Consider the following 23,791-nt stretch of genomic DNA (forward strand, 5'->3'; position numbering starts at 1 on the left):
CTTGGGCACCCAGAAGCCTCCTTCACAACAACTAAACTGCTCACCTTGAAGTTCTTGATGATCCGATAAATGGTTGATTTAGGTGCAATCTTACTGGCAGCAATATCCTTGCCTGTGAAGTCCTTTTTGTGCAAAGCAATGATGACGGCACGTGTTTCCTTGCAGGTAACCATGGTTGACAGAGGAAGAACAATGATTCCAAGCACCACCACCCTCCTTTTGAAGCTTCCAGTCTGTTATTTGAACTCAATCAGCATGACAGAGTGATCTCCAGCCTTGTCCTCATCAACACTCACACCTGTGTTAACAAGAGAATCACTGACATGATGTCAGCTGTTCCTTTTGTGGCAGGGCTGAAATGCAGTGGAAATGGTTTTGGGGATTCAATTCATTTGCATGGCAAAGAGGGACTTTGTAATTAATTGCAATTCATCTGATCCCTCTTCATAACATTCTGGAGTATATGCAAATTGCCATCATACAAACTGAGGCAGCAGACTTTGTGAAAATGAATATTTGTGTCATTCTCAAAACTTTTGGCCATGACTGCATGCGAGTGCATGCGTGTGCGAGTGTGCGAGCGTACGTGAGTGCATGTGCGTGCGTGAGCGCATGTACGCGCGTGAGCGTACGTGAGCGCAGGTGCGCGCGCGAGCGTACGCCAGTGAACGTGAGCGCATGTGTGCGCGCGAGTGTACGTGTAGAAGAGTGCGTGAGTGTACGTGAGTGCACGTGAGTGCATGTGTACGTGAGCGCGAGTGTACGTGAGCGCACGTGTGCGCGAGTGTACGTGAGCGCGAGTGTACGTGAGCGCATGTGTACGTGAGCGCATGTGTGTGCGAGTGTACGTGAGCGCATGTGTGTGCATGTGTGTGCGAGTGAGAAGAATTCATCTCCGAAGGGAAAAACATTTTCCTGGAAGATGTTTCACTGCAGCCTTCCTAGGACAAAAATATCCCTGCAGTACAACAGAAAGAGAGAGAGAGAAAGAGAGAAAGAGGGAGCTGATTGGGGACACTACCAGGGCCCTATCCTATAGCGCCATATCACAGTTTTTGAAACATTGCCCAAATATTGAAAGAAGGTTAGACGTGGCTGAGAGACGGAGGAAGAGGAGGAGAGTTATAAATACATTCTGCTGTGTGGGATGGAACTAGACCCCACGCTGGGAGTGAGGGGTGACGGCAGCCCCTTTGGCTCCAGTCATCTTGCCCCCGGGGCCCAGGGTGACACCCCACACCCTGGGAGGGGAGGGGGAGTTAGTGTCGAAGGGCATGGATTAAAGTACACCTGTTAATGTCCATGTGAATACCCACAGGGCATGGATTACGTACACCTGTTAATGTCCATGTGAATACCCACAGGGCATGGATTAAAGTACACGTGACTACCCACAGGGCATGGATTAAAGTACACCTGTTAATGTCCATGTGAATACCCACAGGGCATGGATTAAAGTACACCTGTTAATGTCCATGTGAATACCCACAGGGCATGGATTAAAGTACACCTGTTAATGTCCATGTGAATACCCACAGGGCATGGATTAAAGCACACCTGTTAATGTCCATGTGAATACCCACAGGGCATGGATTAAAGCACACCTGTTAATGTCCATGTGAATACCCACAGGGCATGGATTAAGTACACCTGTTAATGTCCATGTGAATACCCACAGGGCATGGATTAAAGTACACCTGTTAATGTCCATGTGAATACCCACAGGGCATGGATTAAGTACACCTGTTAATGTCCATGTGAATACCCACAGGGCATGGATTACGTACACCTGTTAATGTCCATGTGAATACCCACAGGGCATGGATTAAAGTACACCTGTTAATGTACATGTGACTACCCACAGGGCATGGATTAAAGTACACCTGTTAATGTCCATGTGAATACCCACAGGGCATGGATTAAAGTACACCTGTTAATGTCCATGTGAATACCCACAGGGCATGGATTAAAGTACACCTGTTAATGTCCATGTGAATACCCACAGGGCATGGATTAAAGTACACCTGTTAATGTCCATGTGAATACCCACAGGGCATGGATTAAAGTACACCTGTTAATGTACATGTGACTACCCACAGGGCATGGATTAAAGTACACCTGTTAATGTACATGTGAATACCCACAGGGCATGGGCATGATAACTGACTGAGGGGCGTACACTAGATGATAGCTGGCCAGAGAGAGAGACTGTAGGTCAGTGGCGTTGGTACCGTAGCGGTAGGTCAGTGGCGTTGGTACCGTAGCGGTAGGTCAGTGGCGGTAGTAACAGCGGTAGGTCAGTGGCGGTAGTACCGTAGCGGTAGGTCAGTGGCGGTAGTACCGTAGCGGTAGGTCAGTGGCGGTAGGTCAGTGGCGGTAGGTCAGTGGCGGTAGTACCGTAGCGGTAGGTCAGTGGCGGTAGTAACAGCGGTAGGTCAGTGGCGGTAGTAACAGCGGTAGGTCAGTGGCGGTAGTAACAGCGGTAGGTCAGTGGCGGTAGTACCGTAGTGGTATTGGTGCTGCGACGATGAAGAAATCTAATAAGAACTCTTTATAAATCAAACCCAACTACTCCCACCATGAATCCCCATTTTTCAATCCTCTCTTTTTCCCTCAATATTCTTGGCGGCGCCGGCGGCCGGGCCTCTTAGCGGCGCCCGGCGGCCGGGCCACTTGGCGGCGCCGGCGGCCGGGCCACTTAGCGGCGCCGCGGCCGGGCCACTTAGCGGCGCCGGCGGCCGGGCCTCTTGGCGGCGCCGGCGGCCTGGCCTCTTAGCGCCCGGCGGCCTGGCGTTGGTTCACTCCCTCAGAGGAGGCTCCACCGAGGTTCTGTCTGGGTAATGCGGCTTTGGGACATTGTGATCTGCCCCTATAAAAACAGATTAATTACATTTAGTGCTGCCGTGCTCAAGTCAAATCTCTTCGGGAGGTGTTGAGTTATCCCTCCTGCCTCTGGGCCCGAAGCGGAAAGCGTGAAAAACGATGCTGGGAAGTAAAAATACTTTGGCGAGGACACAGTCCGTCTGCAGAGGGGGCTTAGGGGGTGTACTGCAGGGTAATGTATAGGAAAGGTTGGGGCTGGACTGAAAGGCTTACTGTGGATGGGTCTCCAGGGCGGGGGGAAAGCCATTCAACATAAGCCCCAGATTCATTTAAACTCTGGGCAGCTGCTGTTCAGGGCTCCGCTGGGGGGATCCATCACCTCCAGCCTGCTATGCCATCAGTCATGAGGAGAGACCATCCACACCTCCACCCTGCCTGCCGCCACTGGCACATCCACAGGGGAGCCCTCCCCCGCCGGCGGCGGCCAGGAAATACGGCACTAATCTGGGCCTGTCGCTGCCTGTCACTCCCTTCCTCCGTCTCACACTCCTCTCTACCCTCTCAATTCATTCCCACACACTATGTTCATTTATTTATTCATCAATATTTCCCCTTCCAAACTCGCTCTCCCTTTATCAATCTCTCCCTCCTTTCCACCCCTGCTGCCTCAAGCAGTCCCAGTACATCATCCTTTATCTCCTTCTCCTCCCCTCTCCCTTCCATCCCTCGTTTCCAGTGCCTCCCCCTCCCTTCTCCACAGGTCACTGCAGGATTCAGGCCGATCATCCTGAGAACCCAGCAGGAGTAAAACATTAATAACAGGGCTATGGAGGAGTGGGAGGTCTGAGTCAATGTCCTAACACAAGCAATCACCTCATAGCATGAACGCACACTGTTAGAGTACAGTAGGAGGCGCTAGACAGACTTCACTCAGCTAGAGAGGAGAACAGATGCCAGAGGAAAGTGGAGGGGAGGAGATGAGGACAGTAGACTAAAGAGAGCGCGCGAGCGGGGAAAAAAGGATGGAGGAGATAAAGGAACTTCAAGGAGGAGGAGATAAAGGAACTTCAAGGAGGAGGAGATAAAGGAACTTCAAGGAGGAGGAGATAAAGGAACTTCAAGGAGGAGGAGATAAAGGAACTTCAAGGAGGAGGAGATAAAGGAGCTTCAAGGAGGAGGAGATATAAAGGAGCTTCAAGGAGGAGGAGATAAAGGAACTTCAAGGAGGAGGAGATAAAGGAGCTTCAAGGAGGAGGAGATAAAGGAACTTCAAGGAGGAGGAGATAAAGGAGCTTCAAGGAGGAGGAGATATAAAGGAGCTTCAAGAAGGGGCGAATGAGAAGATGTGGAGGGAATAGGAGGAGGAAATGGAAGACAAGGGAGGAGGTCTACAGTTCTTATGATCTGGACCAGTGAGCCTCAGAGGAGGGTGTACAGTAATGTAACAATACACTACAGTTCATTATAACAGGCTTATTTACCTGGTCGTACTCCTGGGCTCCTGGGTAGAGGGGCCAGCCCAGGAAGAGCTCAGCGATCACACAGCCCAGGGACCACATGTCGATGGCTTCACAGAAGGGCAGGCCCAGGATGATCTCTGGAGCCCTGGAAGGAGAGAAACACAAAGCGGTTAGCTACACTCATACACTGACTTAGCATAACCCAGTTAGAACTGACTATTTGAGAAAGGGATCGAGTCCAAACATGCCTTCTAGCACAATTACATTTCTAGTCAGTCGTATCATGATAAAGCTGAGACGGCAGAAACACAAGAGGTCAAAGCTAAAGTACAGCAGTCTCATGTGTGTCACCTTGCCAAGTGACCCATGTACCAATACTGATCAAATCAAATTTTATTGGTCACATACACATGGTTAGCAGATGTTAACGCGAGTGTAGCGAAATGCTGGTGCTTCTAGTTCCGACAGTGCAGCAATATCTAACATGTGATCTAACAAATTCACAACAACTACCTTATACACACAATTAGACACAAATGTAAAGGGATGAATAGAATATGTACATATAAATAAATGGATGAGCGATGGTGTCCGGCATAGGCAAGATGCAGTAGGTGGTATAGAATATAGTATATACAGTGCCTTGCGAAAGTATTCGGCCCCCTTAAGTTAATACTTTGTAGCGCCACCTTTTGCTGCGATTACAGCTGTAAGTCGCTTGGGGTATGTCTCTATCAGTTTTGCACATCGAGAGACTGAAATTTTTGCCCACTCCTCCTTGCAAAACAGCTCGAGCTCAGTGAGGTTGGATGGAGAGCGTTTGTGAACAGCAGTTTTCAGTTCTTTCCACAGATTCTCGATTGGATTCAGGTCTGGACTTTGACTTGGCCATTCTAACACCTGGATATGTTTATTTGTGAACCATTCCATTGTAGATTTTGCTTTATGTTTTGGATCATTGTCTTGTTGGAAGACAAATCTCCGTCCCAGTCTCAGGTCTTTTGCAGACTCCATCAGGTTTTCTTCCAGAATGGTCCTGTATTTGGCTCCATCCATCTTCCCATCCATTTTAACCATCTTCCCTACCCCTGCTGAAGAAAAGCAGGCCCAAACCATGATGCTGCCACCACCATGTTTGACAGTGGGGATGGTGTGCTCAGGGTGAGGCGCTGTGTTGCTTTTACGCCAAACATAACGTTTTGCATTGTTGCCAATAAGTTCGATTTTGGTTTCATCTGACCAGAGCACCTTCTTCCACATGTTTGGTGTGTCTCCCAGGTGGCTAGTGGCAAACTTTAAACGACACTTTTTATGGATATCTTTAAGAAATGGCTTTCTTCTTGCCACTCTTCCATAAAGGCCAGATTTGTGCAGTATACGACTGATTGTTGTCCTATGGACAGAGTCTCCCACCTCAGCTGTAGATCTCTGCAGTTCATCCAGAGTGATCATGGGCCTCTTGGCTGCATCTCTGATCAGTCTTTTCCTTGTATGAGCTGAAAGTTTAGAGGGACGGCCGGGTCTTCGTAGATTTGCAGTGGTCTGATACTCCTTCCATTTCAATATTATCGCTTGCACAGTGCTCCTTGGGATGTTTAAAGCTTGGGAAATCTTTTTGTATCCAAATCCGGCTTTAAACTTCTCCACAACAGTATCTCGGACCTGCCTGGTGTGTTCCTTGTTCTTCATGATGCTCTCTGCACTTTAAACGGACCTCTGAGACTATCACAGAGCCGGTGCATTTATACGGAGACTTGATTACACACAGGTGGATTCTATTTATCGTCATTTAGGTCAACATTGGATCATTCAGAGATCCTCACTGAACTTCTGGAGAGAGTTTGCTGCACTGAAAGTAAAGGGGCTGAATAATTTTGCACGGCCAATTTTGCAGTTTTTTATTTGTTAAAAAAGTTTTAAATATCCAATACATTTCGTTCCACTTCATAATTGTGTCCCACTTGTTGTTGATTCTTCACAAAAAATTACAGTTTTATATCTTTATGTTTGAAGCCTGAAATGTGGCAAAAGGTCGAAAAGTTCAAGGGGGCCGAATACTTTCGCAAGGCACTGTACATATGAGATGAGTAATGTAGGATATGTAAATATTATTAAAGTGCCGTTATTTAAAGTGACTAGTGATACCTTAAATAAATTGACTTAATTAAATGGCCAGAGATTTGAGTCTGTATGTTGGAAGCAGCCTCTCTATGTTAGTGATGGCTGTTAGACTGATGTCCTTGAGATAGAAGCTGTTTTTCAGTCTCTCGGTCCCAGCTTTGATGCACCTGTACAGACCTCGCTTTCTGGATGATAGCGGGGTGAACAGGCAGTGGCTCGGGTGGTTTGTCTAGGAGCAAGACGTCGATGTCCACGACGAGGCTGGTTTTCTTTTGTAACCTGTGATTGGCTGTGGACCCTGCCACATACGTCTCGTGTTTGAGCCGTTGAATTGCGACTCTACTTTGTCTCTATACTGACGCTTTGCTTGTTTGATTGCCTTGCTGAGGGAATAGCTACACTGTTTGTATTCGGTCATGTTTCCGGTCGCCTTGCCATAATTAAAAGCAGTGGTTCACGCTTTCAGTTTTGCGCGAATGCTGCCATCAATCCACGGTTTTTGGTTAGGGAAGATTTTAATAGTCACAGCTCTGATGCAGTTGCTAATAAATCCGGTCACCGAAGTTAGCGTATACATCAATGTTGTTGTCTGAGGCTATCCGGAACATATCCCAGTCCACGTGATGGAAAGCAATCTTGAAGCGTGGAATCCGATTGGTCAGACCAGCGTTGTATTGACCTGAGCAGGGGCGTTTCCTCGTTTAGTTTCTGTCTATAGGCTGGGAGCAACAAAATGGATTCATGGTCAGATTTGCCGAAGGAAGGGCGCAGGAGGGCTTTGTATGCATCGCGGAAGTTCAAGTAGCAATGATCCAGAATTCTGCCAGCTCTTGTCACGCATTCGATATGCTGATAGAATTTAGAGAGTATTGATCTTAGGGTAACTTTGTTAAAATCCCCAGCTACAATAAATGCAGCCTCAGGATGTATGGTTTCCAGTTTACATAGAGTCCAGTGAAGTTCTTTTAGGGCTGACGAGGTATCTGCTTGGGGGGGGTATACACGCCTGTGACTATAATCAAAGAGAATTCTCTTGTAAGATAATGCGGTCGGCATTAGATTGTAAGGAATTCTAGGTCAGGTGAACAAAAGGACTTGAGTTCCTGTATGTTGTTGTGATTACACCATGAGTCGTTAATCATAAGGCATACACCTCCGCCCTTCTTCTTACCAGAGAGTTGTTTGTTTGTCGGCACGACGCGTGAAGAAACCGGGTGGCTGTGACAACATATCCCGAGTGAGCCATGTTTCTGTGAAACAGAGAATGTAACAATCTCTGACGTCTCTTTGGAAGGCAACTCATGCCCTAATTTCATCCAACTTGTTGTCTAGAGATTGGACATTGGCGAGTAATATGCTAGGAAGCGGTGGATGGTGTGCTCGCCTTCTGAGTCTGACCAGTAGGCCGCTCCGTCTGACTCTCCTGCAGCGACCGCGTTGTTTTGGAATGGCCTCTGGGATAAGATCGCATGTCCAGGGTGGAGTTCCGAACAAGGGAACCACTTCGGGAAAGACGTATTCCTGGTCGTAATGATGGTAAGTTTACATCGCTTTTATATAATAGTTCTTCCCGGCTGTATGTAATAACACTTGAGATTTTCTGGGCTAACAATGTAAGAAATAATACATTAAAAAAACAAATAACTGCATAGTTTTCTAAGGACCTGAAGCGAGGCGACCATCTGTCGGTGCCATTATCATCATATCAGGAGCCAGCTTGGTGCCACCAGCACCAGCCAGAGTAGGAGGAAGTTTCCCACTAGACACTGAGCTTTAGCCAGTTTTGCCTTTTCCCTGCTTCTAGTCAAAGTAGCTAGGATTGTGAGGCTAAGCTATGGTTGATATCTCACAGGGGAACCTTCTTCGAGAACCACCAGCCTCTGCCAGTAGTTTATCAGGTCAGGGGTCAGGGTGTGAGCTGGATAAGAACAACCAGGAATGTACTGTACATCTACAGCGTCACTAAGTGCTGGCTCACGGTAACCCTGGGTAACTCCATGGTGATGATCCCGTTAAACAGTAGGCCTAATGCACTGTCACACATCGTCAGGCTAGCAATGACGCAGCCACGTCAGAGCTGATCTGGGTAAAACAGACTGACAGCTCCTTAGAACATACTAGGACATGACCACACTGCTAGGACCAGCTACCTCATAGCCTGGGCTGAGGCTGTTTACACAGGCAGCCCAATTCTTAGATTTTTACACTAATTGGTTTCTTGACCAATCAGATCTTTTGTAAATAAACGTACAAAATATTAGAATTGGGCTGCCTGTGTAAACGCAGCCTAATTGCTCCAAAACAAGATACAACCCCAGTGGGGAAAACCAGTTCAAATGACATTGTTGCAACCATTTCTGGTTGTAAACAGATTCTAATGACATTTTAAATCAACTGGGATGCCATGTGTAACAAAACAACAATATAAATCTTCCCAAGTTTACAGTAATTTAGCAATAGCCTACATACCACTGCAGGAACCAAACAGCCAAACCCAACTCAAGAAACGAGGCACCATAACATGATGTTTTCATTTCATTTTGTTGAGTTATAACTGTAAGATAATAACTAGTATTAGTTACAGATAAATACACATGTTCCTCCTTTAGGATTCCTGTGATTGTGATAGGGGCATTCTCTGGCCACTTGAGCAGACCCTATACGAATGCCTGACACAACTTGTGCTCTGTTGACAATGTCAGATGCCACCAGTGTCTATACACAGGCCCATAGAAAATGGCAGCTTGATAAACCCAAGGCCAATGTTTTAACAAGTATATATTTGGCAATTTTTCACCAAGCATGAATATCTACGGGTAACAAATGGTGCTCCATATGTTTAAAAACACCCTATGCTGTCAGGAGTATGTTGGTAAGGGAGAACTAAACAAACCTTAGCTCAAAACACGGGATTGGGTGCTTGTGGTGTTCTGGGAACAAGTATTTTTTATGTCAGGTAGCATATTCAGAAATACAGTACCAGTCAAAAGTTTGGACACCTATTTATTCCAGGGTTTTTATTTTATATTTTATACATTGTAGAATAATAGTGAAGACATCAAACTATGAAATAACACATATAGAATCATGTACTGTAGTAACCAAAAAGTGTTAAACAAATCAAAATATATTTTATATTTCAGATTCTTCAAAGTAGCCACCCTTTGCCTTGATGACAGCTTTGCACATAGTTTTGAGGTCTTCACTATTATTTACAAGGTAGAAAATAGTACAAATAAAGAAAACCCCTGGAATGAGTAGCTGTGTCCAAACTTTTGACTGGTACTGAATGTGTATGTGTTTCAGTGTAGTACGTGTGAGTCCAGTGAGCGTACATAGAGCCAGTGCAGGAATGTATGTGCAACAAAACAAAAAAAGGGGTCAATGTAAATAGTCCGGGCAGCCATTTGATTAACTGTTCAGCGGTTTTATGGCTTTGGTGTAGAAGCTGTTCAGGAGCCTTTTGGTCCCAGACTTGGTGCTCCAGTAGAAGAGAGAACAGTCTATGACTTGGGTGGCTGAACTCTTCGACAATTCTTTACTGTTACAGTACCGCTATCACAAACATTACTGTTACAGTTCCATGATAGGATTAAGATAATCGATATAATTGATGAGTGAGGGATTGAAGGGCCAGCCTGGCATCGCTCCCCTGGTTTACAGTTCTCCACAGCTGGCCAAACAGACTAGGGCCATCCAGAGCTTTTTCTATTGGGCTAATCTAACCGGATCTAGCAGAAAAGGTAGCATGGCTAGTCTGTAAAATCTTTAAAGCTGTATGTCATCGAGCTGTAAGTGACAGTGGCCGAACTATGACCTGCTAACAGTTTTAGTCTGTTTTAACCACATTGTCATAACGACTGCAGGTGACAGCAGGGCAACGGCCACAGAGACACAAAAAAAGGACCAAGCATCTCAGGCCCACTGCCTTTTAATACGACCCAGCGTTTCCCTAGGAGGCTGAGAGACTCAACAGAAAGACAAATACAGACAGAGGCCAGTGGAAGACTGAATACAGACAGTACAGTTCAATTGGCTTTGTTTGCCTTCCAGCTGTCCTGCCTGCCACTCCTTTGGCCTCCACCTTAGATATCTGTGATTGATTCATACTGTCTGTCAGTAGTAGCGACAGTGCAACACAGGCTACATGTCCAGAAATGGGACAAATCAGCAGGCTTCTCAGCAGCACTTCTCCTTCAATTACATAGGTGCCTCCCCTCTCACTTTCCCAAACATAAAACCAAATTGGTTTGAAATGAATGTAGTGGTGGTATGTTTGTGGCCTTGGGTGTAGCTTTGGGGGACTTTGCACCCTGCCTGGGGGGGAAACGATGTAGGGGAAACGCTGATCTCACAGTGGGTCTATAATGTGATGTAACCAAGCCCATTACTCTGGCCTTGGCAGAGGAACTATTCTTATCCAAGAGTTAAAATACATTCTGCCTACGTTAACACCTTGGTGGTGTAGGGGGAGGAAGGGAGGGGTACTGGAACAGTCAAACTGGCCGGTGTTTTCTCCCCCTGTATGACTGGACACATCTTTATGATTACCACGGGGCTGTTTCACTAATCATACACTCAGGGGTGTAATTACATTACACTGCTAGCCAGGCTCAATAATGACGGCAGCACTGAAAGCCGTTTCACCACTCAGTGTGTTACAGAGGTTGAGAGGGGAGAAGCTAACAGGAGCAGAAGTTAAAATGACAGGACCAAAGCTAAAGTGTTTAAGAGAAAACAAGAGAACGCTCAAGAAGAAATAGCAACGTGAATGACTAACATATTTTACATGAATAAAGTAAGAGGCTAATCCCCATGTCATCACGTATAAGAGAGAATGGTGGTCGGCTAGTGAGCAACAAGTGAGGAAGAAGGATAAATGGACAGATATGAACAGTTTCAAAACAGAGGAGAGAGCGAGTGAGCGAGACTCAGATCCAGCATGGGGTGGATGAGTGGTCGTCGTCATGGCGACAATGCACTTTCCTGATTGACGCAACCCTAGCAGCCGGTCTCCAGTGAAACCAAATCTATTTTCTATCCTGAGGATGTGACGTGCGAAGCCCAGGAGACGCAAGCCGAGCAGAGGCCCCGTGATCACACACTCACATGTACAGGGTCCACAGGAGACACACACAGGGCCCCCTGAGGAGACACACACACACACACTAGGGTTGTCACAATGCCAGTATGGCGGTACTCAGAGGTATGGCGGTACTCAGAGGTATGGCGGTACTCAGAGGTATGGCGGTACTCAGAGGTATGGCGGTACTCAGAGGTATGGCGGTACTCAGAGGTATGGCGGTACTCAGAGGTATGGCGGTACTCAGAGGTATGGTAACAAGGAAATACAACAGTCCTAATGTTGGAGACAAACAGCCTGATGATGTCACTTAGAATCCCATGTTTATTTTCCAAGCTGTAGCACACTATATTGAACATGAAGTATGTTTTTAAAGGACCATAGACTTTAGTCTGCTTTGGGTTTTCCTTTTTGTCATGGAAAATCTTGTATCGTAGTATCGTGATACTGGTACCGTGACAATTAACACACACATGATGCTGGGGTACTGCTCACATGTATGGGTGTGGGGTACAGGGGTACTGTGTGTTTGGGTGTCAGGTGGGAAATGGCTAACTGGGAGTCACTTGTAAGCCATCACAGAAAGGTGGTATTGAGTCACTGAAGAGCATATTGCTCAACAACTAGCACTGCTAAAGAAGCAGATGAGGTCAGTCGCATCAGAGATCAGACAGAAAATCCACCCAGAATGGGACAAATCCTCCAGCATGACTCGGGGCCTCGATAGTAGACATTAAACATTTAGATTCAGTACGACTTAAGCCTAATGAGGTGACTGAAAGAGACAACATGGTGCCTTTTGCGGTCCTATAATTGTTATATGCATGAAGGCTGAAACACACATGTACAGTGGTGCTTCTGAATACAGCCCAGCTCCCAGCAGCCTTCTGTATCACCACCCTCTCTGACTCCCATCCCTAATGGATCCCTAATCATGTAAACCGTCTGGCTGGCACCTAAGACACATCAAAACTCTGACCTAATCGCCTCTCTCTCCATCTGTCTACCTCACCCAGACACAGCTCCACCACTTCCTGGTGTTCATTATGTCCCAGAATACAGCCAATTAAAGAAGAATGGGCAGGGCGGACCTTGTGGCACATTTCAGAAGAAGAACGTGCAGAGACTGTCGACACCTGTGGCAGAACAAACTGGCAGAGACGTCATACTGGGCTTAATGATGACAGTGAAATGCAGCAGTGGGCCTGTACAGCCAAGGCAGAGTCACTTTGAGATCAGAGAGGGGGGTTTAAGCTCTTTCTCCAACATTAGCGCGAGTTGATGGGTGACCTCCAGAGTCTGGAGTTGTTTAGCGCAGGAGGAGTACTGAAACTTGACTAGAAATGAACTGACAGACTGAAAAATTTACTTTCACAATATTATTCCGGAGTACCACATTTTTGGGATGGAGATCTTTCCTTTGGAAAATACTGGGAGGTACATCAAGCTGTTTTGGATTTACCCTAGATCGGGAGGGGAGCGGATCGCTTGAAGTCAAGCATGAGGGTTATTACATAAAGATTATCCACAACTTTCTAGCCAAATAACCAGGTGCTAGGGAAATTATTGGATTGGACAGTGGTTGAAGACCAAATTAGGCAGTTCAAAAACCATAACAGAAAAAGACATGGGACGACTTCTTAACTTTAGCAGCCAACAACATACTCACATCTGCTTCCCATACTTAATTTAAACTGGAAAGGCCTCGCCAGAAAAAACATCTCAGCATGCCATTTCATAATAGCAAATAGTGAGAATTGAAGCGTGAGTATCAGGTGCATTGTTGCTCAACACTATTGTGTTCCCAACAGGCTAAGAATGGATGGTATCAGCCAGGTGAGAAATATCAGAGTTCAGAGGTTTCCAATAGAACACTGTGTGCTATAGAAGAGAAATCCCTTTACAGTCTGCACAGGGGTGTTACATCTCCAAAAGAGCCTTTGAAACATCCCACGTTGCATCTAAGGTTTCAACCGTCTGCCTTGCTGCTAACTAAATACCATATAGCATTTTCTTGCATATAGCATTTTCTTTGTTTGTAAATAGCACAACGGGAGAAAGAGAGCTGCTGAGTCCATAGCGGTCTAAACTCAGCAAAAAAAAGAAACGTCCTCTCATTGTCAACTGCGTTTATTTTCAGCAAACTTAACACGTAAATATTTGTATGAACATAACAAGATTAAACAGCTGAGACATAAACTGAACAAGTTCCACAGACATGTGACAAACAGACATGGAATAATGTGCCCCTGAACAAAGGGGGGGGGGGGGATAAAATCAAAAGTAGCGGTCAGTATCTGGTGTGGCCACCAGCTGCATTAAGTACTGCAGTGCATCTCCCACTCATGGACTGCACCAGATTTGCCCGTTCTTGCTGTGAGATGTTACCCCACTCTTCCACCAAAGCACCTGCAAGTGCCTAGCCCTCACCTTGAGATCTGGGCTCTTCGCTGGCCATGGCAGAACACTGACATTCCTGTCTTGCAGGAAATCACACACAGAATGAGCAGTAGGGCTGGTGGCATTGTCATGCTGGAAGGTAATGTCAGGATGAGTCTGCAGGAAGGGTACCGCATGAGAGAGGAGGATGTCTTCCCTGTAACGCACAGCGTTGAGATTGCCTGCAATGACAACAAGCTCAGTCCGATGATGCTGTGACACACTGCCCCAGACCATGACGGACAGTCCACCTCCAAATCGATCCCGCTCCAGAGTACAGGCCTCGGTGTAACGCTCATTCCTTCGACGATAAACACGAATCCGACCATCACCCCTGGTGAGACAAAACCGTGACTCGTTAGTGAAGAGCACTTTTTGCCAGTCCTGTCTGGTCCAGCGACGGTGGGTTTGTGCCCATAGGCGACATTGTTGCCGGTGATGTCTGGTGAGGACCTGCCTTACAACAGGCCTACAAGCCCTCAGTCCAGCCTCTCTCAGCCTATTGTGGACAGTCAGAGCACTGATGGAGGGATTGTGCGTTCCTGGTGTAAATCGGGCAGTTGTTGCCATCCTGTACCTGTCCCTCAGGTGTGATGTTCGGATGTACCGATCCTGTGCAGGTGTTGTTACACGTGGTCTGCCACTGCGAGGACAATCAGCTGTCCATCCTGTCTCCCTGTAGAGCTGTCTTAGGCGTCTCACAGTACGGACATTGCAATTTATTGCCCTGGCCACATCTGCAGTCCTCATGCCTCCATGCAGCATGCCTAAGGCACGTTCAAACAGATGAACAGGGACTCTGGGCATCTTTCTTTTGGTGTTTTCCAGAGTCAGTAGAAAGGCCTCTTTAGTGTCCTAAGTTTTCATAACTGTGACCTTAATTGCCTACCTTCTGTAAGCTGTTAGTGTCTAAATGAACGTGCACCTGTGGAACGGTCATGAATTTTTTATGGTTCATTGAACAAGCATGGGAAACAGTGTTTAAACCCTTTACAATGAAAATCTGTGAAGTTATTTGGATTTTTACGAACTATCTTTGAAAGACAAGGTTCTGAAAAAGGGACGTTTCTTTTTTTGCTGAGTTTATATCGATCAGTCTCTGGTGTGCAGCGGACATGAGGTGATGAAGTTACACTTGTAGGCAATTCACCACTAAACGTTTGCCATCAGATATCTTAGAAAGGCTTTCTGCTAGAAGTCAAAGAGTTCTGGATGAGTTCTGGATGAGTGCTGGATGAGTGCTGGATGAGTGCTGGATGAGTGCTGGATGAGTGCTGGATGAGTTCTGGATGAGTTCTGTACAGCTGCCATTTTTTTGGTCCTCCGTTCTTCTCCCCTCTGCTCCGTGTAAACATGCTGCTCTTCCTTCAGAAAAGCATGCCTCACAACTTTGTTCATTTGCACAATCGCTCTCAAATGTCCACACACACCGAAAAATACATTCAGTAGCTACTGGCTACGCTTGTATAACTTCATGAGCTGGATTTGCCCATCTTTGCAATTAGTGTGTTAGTTTTAGCTCGTTAGCATTTAGCTAACAGCATCTATGTGATTTCGCTATTAGTTTGTGCTAATTTTGTTAGCATTCTGGTAATATAGCCCAAATGGGCTTTTGTGTTTTTAGCGCCCTTTGTATGCTATGCCGGTAATACCATAAATCCCGGGATGAGAGAAGGACGGTATGACGATCTGAAAATCTGGATACCGCCCAAGCCTAACTCAACTCCAATGCCTGCGAGCAGAAGCACAGTGGTAAGCCCAGCATTGGCACACTGCTATGCAAGCAGACTCACCCATGCTAAGGGCATCAGTGGGGGCTGGTGCCATGAGAGTAACCTGACAAAGACCATTTATTATGGTCGAAATGTTGTAAACAGTCAAAACTGGTTTCCAAAATCTGTCAGAAATAACATTCTTCCTGTGCAAACAGAAAGCATGTTTAGATTAACATGCAGTGGAGTCTGTCTGAGGTTATTTGTTTGGTTTGCTTCCTACTGTAAATAGGGGAGCCAAATGTGCATGATTGCAGCAACCAAGGAATGGCCAGTCTCCCTTAACTTTTTCATTGAGTAATAACACCAAAAAAATCCTATTTGTTTTCATCAAATAGCCTTAAGCTTGTACTGCATTTCTTGCCTTGCCTTTTCCCTCGTGCACAGTGTCTGTGGCCAATGAACTAAGCCCTTTTTCCTGGTCACTGAGTTCAGAGGCCTGTTCTGCTACCTCAGACATGGCTTCCCTCCACCCCTAGTCCCTTCCCTTTGCCCCTAGTCCCTTCCCTTTGCCCCTAGTCCCTTCCCTTTGCCCCTAGTCCCTTCCCTTTGCCCCTAGTCCCTTCCCTTTGCCCCTAGTCCCTTCCTCCATCTCAGACTTTTATTAATTCTCTTCTAAGTCGGTTTGTCACTCCATCTTTCCCTTCCATCCCATCTCTCTCTCCCCTCCCCACTGAGAGACACTCCCTAAGCAGAGGCATAAGTAAGTAAATTCTAATTTTTGGTGACTAACATTCACATGGAAAACTCCACAGACCCACTCCAAAAGGCTTTCGGAGCCATCATCGACTCAGTGGGTTTTGTCCAACAAGTCTCTGGACCTACTCACTGCCACAGTCATACTCTGGACCTAGTTTTGTCCCATGGAATAAATGTTGTGGATCTAAATGTTTTTCCTCATAATCCTGGACTATCGGACCACCATTTTATTACGTTTGCAATTGCAACAAATAATCTGCTCAGACCCCAACCAAGGAGCATTAAAAGTCGTGCTATAAATTCTCAGACAACCCAAAGATTCCTTGATGCCCTTCCAGACTGCCTCTGCCTACCCAAGGACGTCAGAGGACAAAAATCAGTTAACCACCTAACCGAGGAACTCAATTTAACCTTGCGCAATACCCTAGATGCAGTTGCACCCCTAAAAACTAAAAACATCTGTCATAAGAAACTAGCTCCCTGGTATACAGAAAATACACGAGCTCTGAAGCAAGCTTCCAGAAAATTGGAACGGAAATGGCGCCACACCAAACTGGAAGTCTTCCGACTAGCTTGGAAAGACAGTACCGTGCAGTATCGAAGAGCCCTCACTGCTGCTCGATCATCCTATTTTTCCAACTTAATTGAGGAAAATAAGAACAATCCGAAATTTCTTTTTGATACTGTCGCAAAGCTAACTAAAAAGCAGCCTTCGCAAATGGAGGATGGCTTTCACTTCAGCAGTAATACATTTATGAACTTCTTTGAGGAAAAGATCATGATCATTAGAAAGCAAATTACAGACTCCTCTTTAAATCTGGGTATTCCTCCAAAGCTCCATTGTCCTGAGTCTGCACAACTCTGCCAGGACCTAGGATCAAGGGAGATACTAAAGTGTTTTAGTACTATATCCCTTGACGCAATGATGAAAATAATCATGGCCTCCAAACCCTCAAGCTGCATACTGGACCCTATTCCAACTAAACTACTGAAAGAGCTGCTTCCTGTGCTTGGCCCTCCTATGTTGAACATAATAAACGGCTCTCTATCCACCGGATGTGTACCAAGCTCACTAAAAGTGGCAGTAATAAAGCCTCTCTTGAAAAAGCCGAATCTTGATCCAGAAATTATAAAAAACTATCGGCCTATATCGAATCTACCATTCCTCTCAAAAATTTTAGAAAAAGCTGTTGCACAGCAACTCACTGCCTTCCTGAAGACAAACAATGTATACGAAACACTTCAGTCTGGTTTTAGACCCCATCATAGCACTGAGACTGCACTTGTGAAGGTGGTAAATGACCTTTTAATGACGTCAGACCGAGGCTCTGCATCTGTCCTCGTGCTCCTAGATCTTAGTGCCGCTTTTGATACCATCGATCACCACATTCTTTTGGAGAGATTGGAAACCCAAATTGGTCTACATGGACAAGTTCTGGCCTGGTTTAGATCTTATCTGTCGGAAAGATATCAGTTTGTCTCTGTGAATGGTTTGTCCTCTGACAAATCAATTGTAAATTTCGGTGTTCCTCAAGGTTCCGTTTTAGGACCACTATTGTTTTCACTATATATTTTACCTCTTGGGGATGTCATTCGAAAACATAATGTTAAATTTCACTGCTATGCGGACGACACACAGCTGTACATTTCAATGAAACATGGTGAAAGCCCCAAAATTGCCCTCGCTAGAAGCCTGTGTTTCAGACATAAAGAAGTGGATGGCTGCAAACTTTCTACTTTTAAACTCGGACAAAACAGAGATGCTTGTTCTAGGTCCCAAGAAACAAAGAGATCTTCTGTTGAATCTGACAATTAATCTGGATGGTTGTACAGTCGTCTCAAATAAAACTGTGAAGGACCTCGGCGTTACTCTGGACCCTGATCTCTCTTTTGAAGAACATATCAAGACTGTTTCAAGGACAGCTTTTTTCCATCTACGTAACATTGCAAAAATCAGAAATTTTCTGTCCAAAAATGACGCAGAAAAATTAATCCATGCTTTTGTTACTTCTAGGCTGGACTACTGCAATGCTCTACTTTCCGGCTACCCGGATAAAGCACTAAATAAACTTCAGTTAGTGCTAAATACGGCTGCTAGAATCCTGACTAGAACCAAAAAATTTGATCATATTACTCCAGTGCTAGCCTCCCTACACTGGCTTCCTGTTAAGGCAAGGGCTGATTTCAAGGTTTTACTGCTAACCTACAAAGCATTACATGGGCTTGCTCCTACCTATCTTTCCGATTTGGTCCTGCCGTACATACCTACACGAACGCTACGGTCACAAGACGCAGGCCTCCTAATTGTCCCTAGAATTTCTAAGCAAACGGCTGGAGGTAGGGCTTTCTCCTATAGAGCTCCATTTTTATGGAATGGTCTGCCTACCAATGTGAGAGACGCAGACTCAGTCTCAACCTTTAAGTCTTTACTGAAGACTTATCTCTTCAGTAGGTCCTATGATTAAGTATAGTCTGGCCCAGGAGTGTGAAGGTGAACGGAAAGGCTGGAGCAACGAACCGCCCTTGCTGTCTCTACCTTGCCGGTTCCCCTCTTTCCACTGGGATTCTCTGCCTCTAACCCTTTTACAGGGGCTGAGTCACTGGCTTACTGGTGTTCTTCCATGCCGTCCATGGGAGGGGTGCGTCACTTGAGTGGGTTGAGTCACTGACGTGGTCTTCCTGTCATGGTTGGCGCCCCCTTGGGTTGTGCCATGGCGGAGATCGTTGTGGGCTATACTCGGCCTTGTCTTAGGACGGTAAGTTGGTGGTTGGAGACATCCCTCTAGTGGTGTGGGGGCTGTGCTTTGGCAAAGTGGGTGGGGTTATATCCTGCCCGTTTGGCCCTGTCCGGGGTATCATCGGATGGGGCCACAGTGTCTTCTGATCCCTCCTGTCTCAGCCTCCAGTATTTATGCTGCAGTAGTTTATGTGTCGGGGGGCTAGGGTCAGTCTGTTACATCTGGAGTATTTCTCTTGTCTTATCCGGTGTCCTGTGTGTATTTAAATATGCTCTCTCTAATTCTCTCTTTCTGTCTTTCTCTCGGAGGACCTGAGCCCTAGGACCATGCCTCAGGACTACCTGGTATGATGACTCCTTGCTGTCCCCAGTCGACCTGGCCGTGCTGCTGCTCCAGTTTCAACTGTTCTGCCTGCGGCTATGGAACCCTGACCTGTTACCCGGACGTGCTTGTTGCACCCTCGACAACTACTATGATTATTATTATTTGACCATGCTGGTCATTTATGAACATTTTAACATTTTAACATCTTGACCATGTTCTGTTATAATATCCACCCTGCACAGCCAGAAGAGGACTGGCCACCCCTCATAGCCTGGTTCCTCTCTAGGTTTCTTCCTAGGTTTTTGGCCTTTCTAGGGAGTTTTTCCTAGGGAGTTTTTCCTAGCCACCGTGCTTCTTTCACATGCTTTGCTTGCTGTTGTTTGGGGTTTTAGGCTGGGTTTCTGTACAGCACTTTGAGAATATCAGCTGATGTACGAAGGGCTATATAAAAATAAATTTGATTTGAAATTTGATTAAGCCTAGGACTGTTGAGACTGTAAAAACACCAACAATGGTAAAGGGCCGGATCCCACAGAGTGCAGGAGGACGTTAGCTCCTCTTGGTGACCTTGGGCTTGGGAAGGAGTCCCACGACCCCAGGAAAGGAACGGGGTCCTCACCGCCAACATCTGCTAAGCTAATATCCCACGGAAGACCAGGCTCTGACGCCAGAGCTGCTAGAGGATGGACACACACACGCCATGGAAGACCAGGCTCTGACACCAGAGCTGCTAGAGGATGGACACACACACACCATGGAAGACCAGGCTCTGACACCAGAGCTGCTAGAGGATGGACACACACACACCATGGAAGACCAGGCTCTGACACCAGAGCTGCTAGAGGATGGACACACACACACCATGGAAGACCAGGCTCTGACACCAGAGCTGCTAGAGGATGGACACACACACGCCATGGAAGACCAGGCTCTGACACCAGAGCTGCTAGAGGATGGACACACACACACCATGGAAGACCAGGCTCTGACACCAGAGCTGCTAGAGGATGGACACACACACGCCATGGAAGACCAGGCTCTGACACCAGAGCTGCTAGAGGATGGACACACACACACACCATGGAAGACCAGGCTCTGACACCAGAGCTGCTAGAGGATGGACACACACACGCCATGGAAGACCAGGCTCTGACACCAGAGCTGCTAGAGGATGGACACACACACGCACATGGAAGACCAGGCTCTGACACCAGAGCTGCTAGAGGATGGACACACACACACCATGGAAGACCAGGCTCTGACACCAGAGCTGCTAGAGGATGGACACACACACGCCATGGAAGACCAGGCTCTGACACCAGAGCTGCTAGAGGATGGACACACACACGCCATGGAAGACCAGGCTCTGACACCAGAGCTGCTAGAGGATGGACACACACACGCCATGGAAGACCAGGCTCTGACACCAGAGCTGCTAGAGGATGGACACACACACGCCATGGAAGACCAGGCTCTGACACCAGAGCTGCTAGAGGATGGACACACACACGCCATGGAAGACCAGGCTCTGACACCAGAGCTGCTAGAGGATGGACACACACACACCATGGAAGACCAGGCTCTGACACCAGAGCTGCTAGAGGATGGACACACACACACCATGGAAGACCAGGCTCTGACACCAGAGCTGCTAGAGGATGGACACACACACACCATGGAAGACCAGGCTCTGACACCAGAGCTGCTAGAGGATGGACACACACGCCACAAATAACCATTTAAAACGGAGAGCCGTATCAGAGTGCTAAAACCTCTGGAATAGCAAAGGAAGAGAATGAAAAAGCCTGTAATTTAGAATGATTTACACTTAACTCAATAAGAGGGAACTCAGGAGTGCCCATCTGAATGTGTAAATAGTTCTGAGAATGTACAGCAAAGGGGATCTCAGAACTGCACTGATCTCTTATGTTAATGGCAGTCCAAGTCATATAAAGTGACAGGTCCACTTGGTATTCAAGGCCTGGTTCCAGTTACTGACATGACTTTTACTGGATCAATTCTGAATTATATTAGTGCAAGTCAGCATGGGACGACTTTGAAGATCCCCAGAGAAACACTTAAGTTATGTGCTATTCCATATCATAAAACTGGTGTCAGTCGCTACCCCTCTTCCCCCTGCTGAGACGAGCAAATAGACTAAACTGTATTAAATTAAAACAATATTCCACAATGACAAAATAAATATATGGAATCTTATTTTCTCTTATTAGAAATTAACACATTGTCAAATGCCCTCTGCAGTAAGAGACATTGGCAGGCAGCAGTGCTGTTTCTAAGCTACTGTAGAACAAAGGTGTAGGGTGTAGGCTATGCAGTGTTTAACCAATATTCCTTCTTGCCACCGCTGCAAAAGAATGACTTTTTATACAGTGCCGTGAAATTATTTGCCACCTTTCAGATTTTCTCTCTGTTTGCATATTATTGATACTGAATGTTAGACCTTCAACCAAATATTAGATAAAGGGTATCATCAATTTACACACAATACCCCATAATGACAAAGGTAAACTTTGAAAATGTTATTTAAAAATAAAAAAACAGAAATAACTTATTTACACAAGCATTCAAACCATTGGCTATGAGTCGAAAAGGAGCTCAGGTGCATCCTGTTTCCATTGGTCATCCTTGAGATGTTTCTACAACTTGATTGGAGTCCACCTGTGGTAAATTCAATTGATTGGACATTGGAAAGGCACACACCTGTCTATATAAGGTCCTACAGTTGACAGTGCATGTCAGAGCAAAACCCAAGCCATGAGGTCGAAGGAATTGTTCGTAGAGTTCCGAGACAGGATTGTGTCGAGGCACAGATCTGGGGAAGGTTACCAAAAAATACAAAAAAACAATGAAACATTGATGTTCCCCAAAGAACACAGTGGCCTCCATCATTCTTAAATGGAATAAGTTTGGAACCACCAAGACTCTACCTAGAGCTGGCCGCCTGGCCAAACTGAGCAATCGGGGGAGAAGGACCTTGGTCAGGGAGGTGACCAAGAACACGATGGTCACTTACAGAGCTCCAGAGTTCCTCTTTGGAGATGGGATAACCTTCCAGAAGGACAACCATTTCCGCAGCACTCCACCAATCAAACTTATGGTGGAGTGGCCAGACAGAAGCCACTCCTCAGTAAAAGGCACGACATCCCGCTTGGAGCTTGCCAAAAGGAACCTAAAGGACTCTGACCATGAGAAACAAGATTATCTGGTCTGATGAAATCAAGATTGAACTATTTGGCCTGAATGCCAAGCGTCACATCTGGAGGAAACCAGGCACTGCTCATCACCTGGTACCTGGTTTTTCAGTGGCAGGGACTGGGAGACTAGTCAGCATCGAGGGAAAGATGGAGTAAAGCACAGAGAGATCCTTGATGAAAACCTGCTCCAGAGCACTCAGGACCTCAGACTGGGGTGAAGGTTCACCTTCCAACATGACAACAAACCCTAAGCACACAGCCAAGACAAAGCAGAAGTGGCTTCGGGACATGTCTCTGAATGTCTTTGAGTGGCCCAGCCAGAGCCAGAACCCGATGGAACATCTCTGGAGAGACCTGAAAATAGCTGTGCAGCAACCCTCCCCATCCAACCTGACAGAGCTTGAGAGGATCTGCAGAGAAAAATGGGAGAAACTTGCCAAATACAGGTGTGCCAAGCTTGTAGCGTCATACCCAAGAAGACTCAAAGCTGTAATCTCTGCCAAAGGTGCTTCAACAAAGTACTGAGTAAAGGGTCTGAATACTTATGAAAAATGTCATAGTTTAGTATTTTTTAAACCCTGTTTTTACTTTGTCATTATGGGTATTGTGTGTAGATTAATAAGAAAAAATAAAAACGATTTAATACATTTTAGAATAAGGCTGTAACGTAACAAACGGTGGAAAAAGTGAACGGGTCTGAATACTTTACGAATGCACGGTAGGTTGGTAGATATTTCTACCGGGAAGTGCTTTTAAATGGATAGTCGTTGGCTCAATGACTGGAAGCCTATGGGAACAGCTAGCAAGTCATTGAAGTAACGCTAGTAGCCGCTACCTTTGCCACCCCTGTTGAAAACAATCCTAGGGGAAACACCGGTATATGCTAGGTGCAGCTGGCTACTGAGAGAAATCATCTTTGGGCATTTTTTTTATTCATGGCCCTGATCTCACAGTCCAGAAATAGGTCTGCGATCCAGGCTGCCTCTCCCCTGAGAAAGAGAGATGGTGTAGAGTGACGGTCAACCCCCACACAATCAACAACAAACAAGGTAGACTAGGCTTCATCTGAGGTGAGGGGTGAAGGTTTCCATGCATTTGCTCAGGTAGGCTAGGAGCT

The 23,791-nt window shown here is 46.2% G+C and overlaps 1 protein-coding gene across 6 annotated transcripts in view; it reads right to left on the bottom strand.

Annotated features, from left to right (window-relative positions):
• LOC106587826 (homeodomain-interacting protein kinase 3) overlaps nt 1-23,791 on the bottom strand; it is a 91,055-nt gene that overhangs the window by 32,573 nt on the left and 34,691 nt on the right. For all 6 annotated transcript variants that reach the window (XM_045708069.1, XM_045708072.1, XM_045708071.1 and 3 more), the window contains exon 3: nt 4,305-4,428. In XM_045708069.1, the coding sequence (XP_045564025.1) occupies nt 4,305-4,428 (124 nt within the window). The remainder of the gene's footprint in view (nt 1-4,304; nt 4,429-23,791) is intronic.

Source organism: Salmo salar, chromosome ssa26, assembly GCF_905237065.1.
Source record: "Salmo salar chromosome ssa26, Ssal_v3.1, whole genome shotgun sequence".
Classification (NCBI taxonomy): Eukaryota; Metazoa; Chordata; class Actinopteri; order Salmoniformes; family Salmonidae; genus Salmo; species Salmo salar.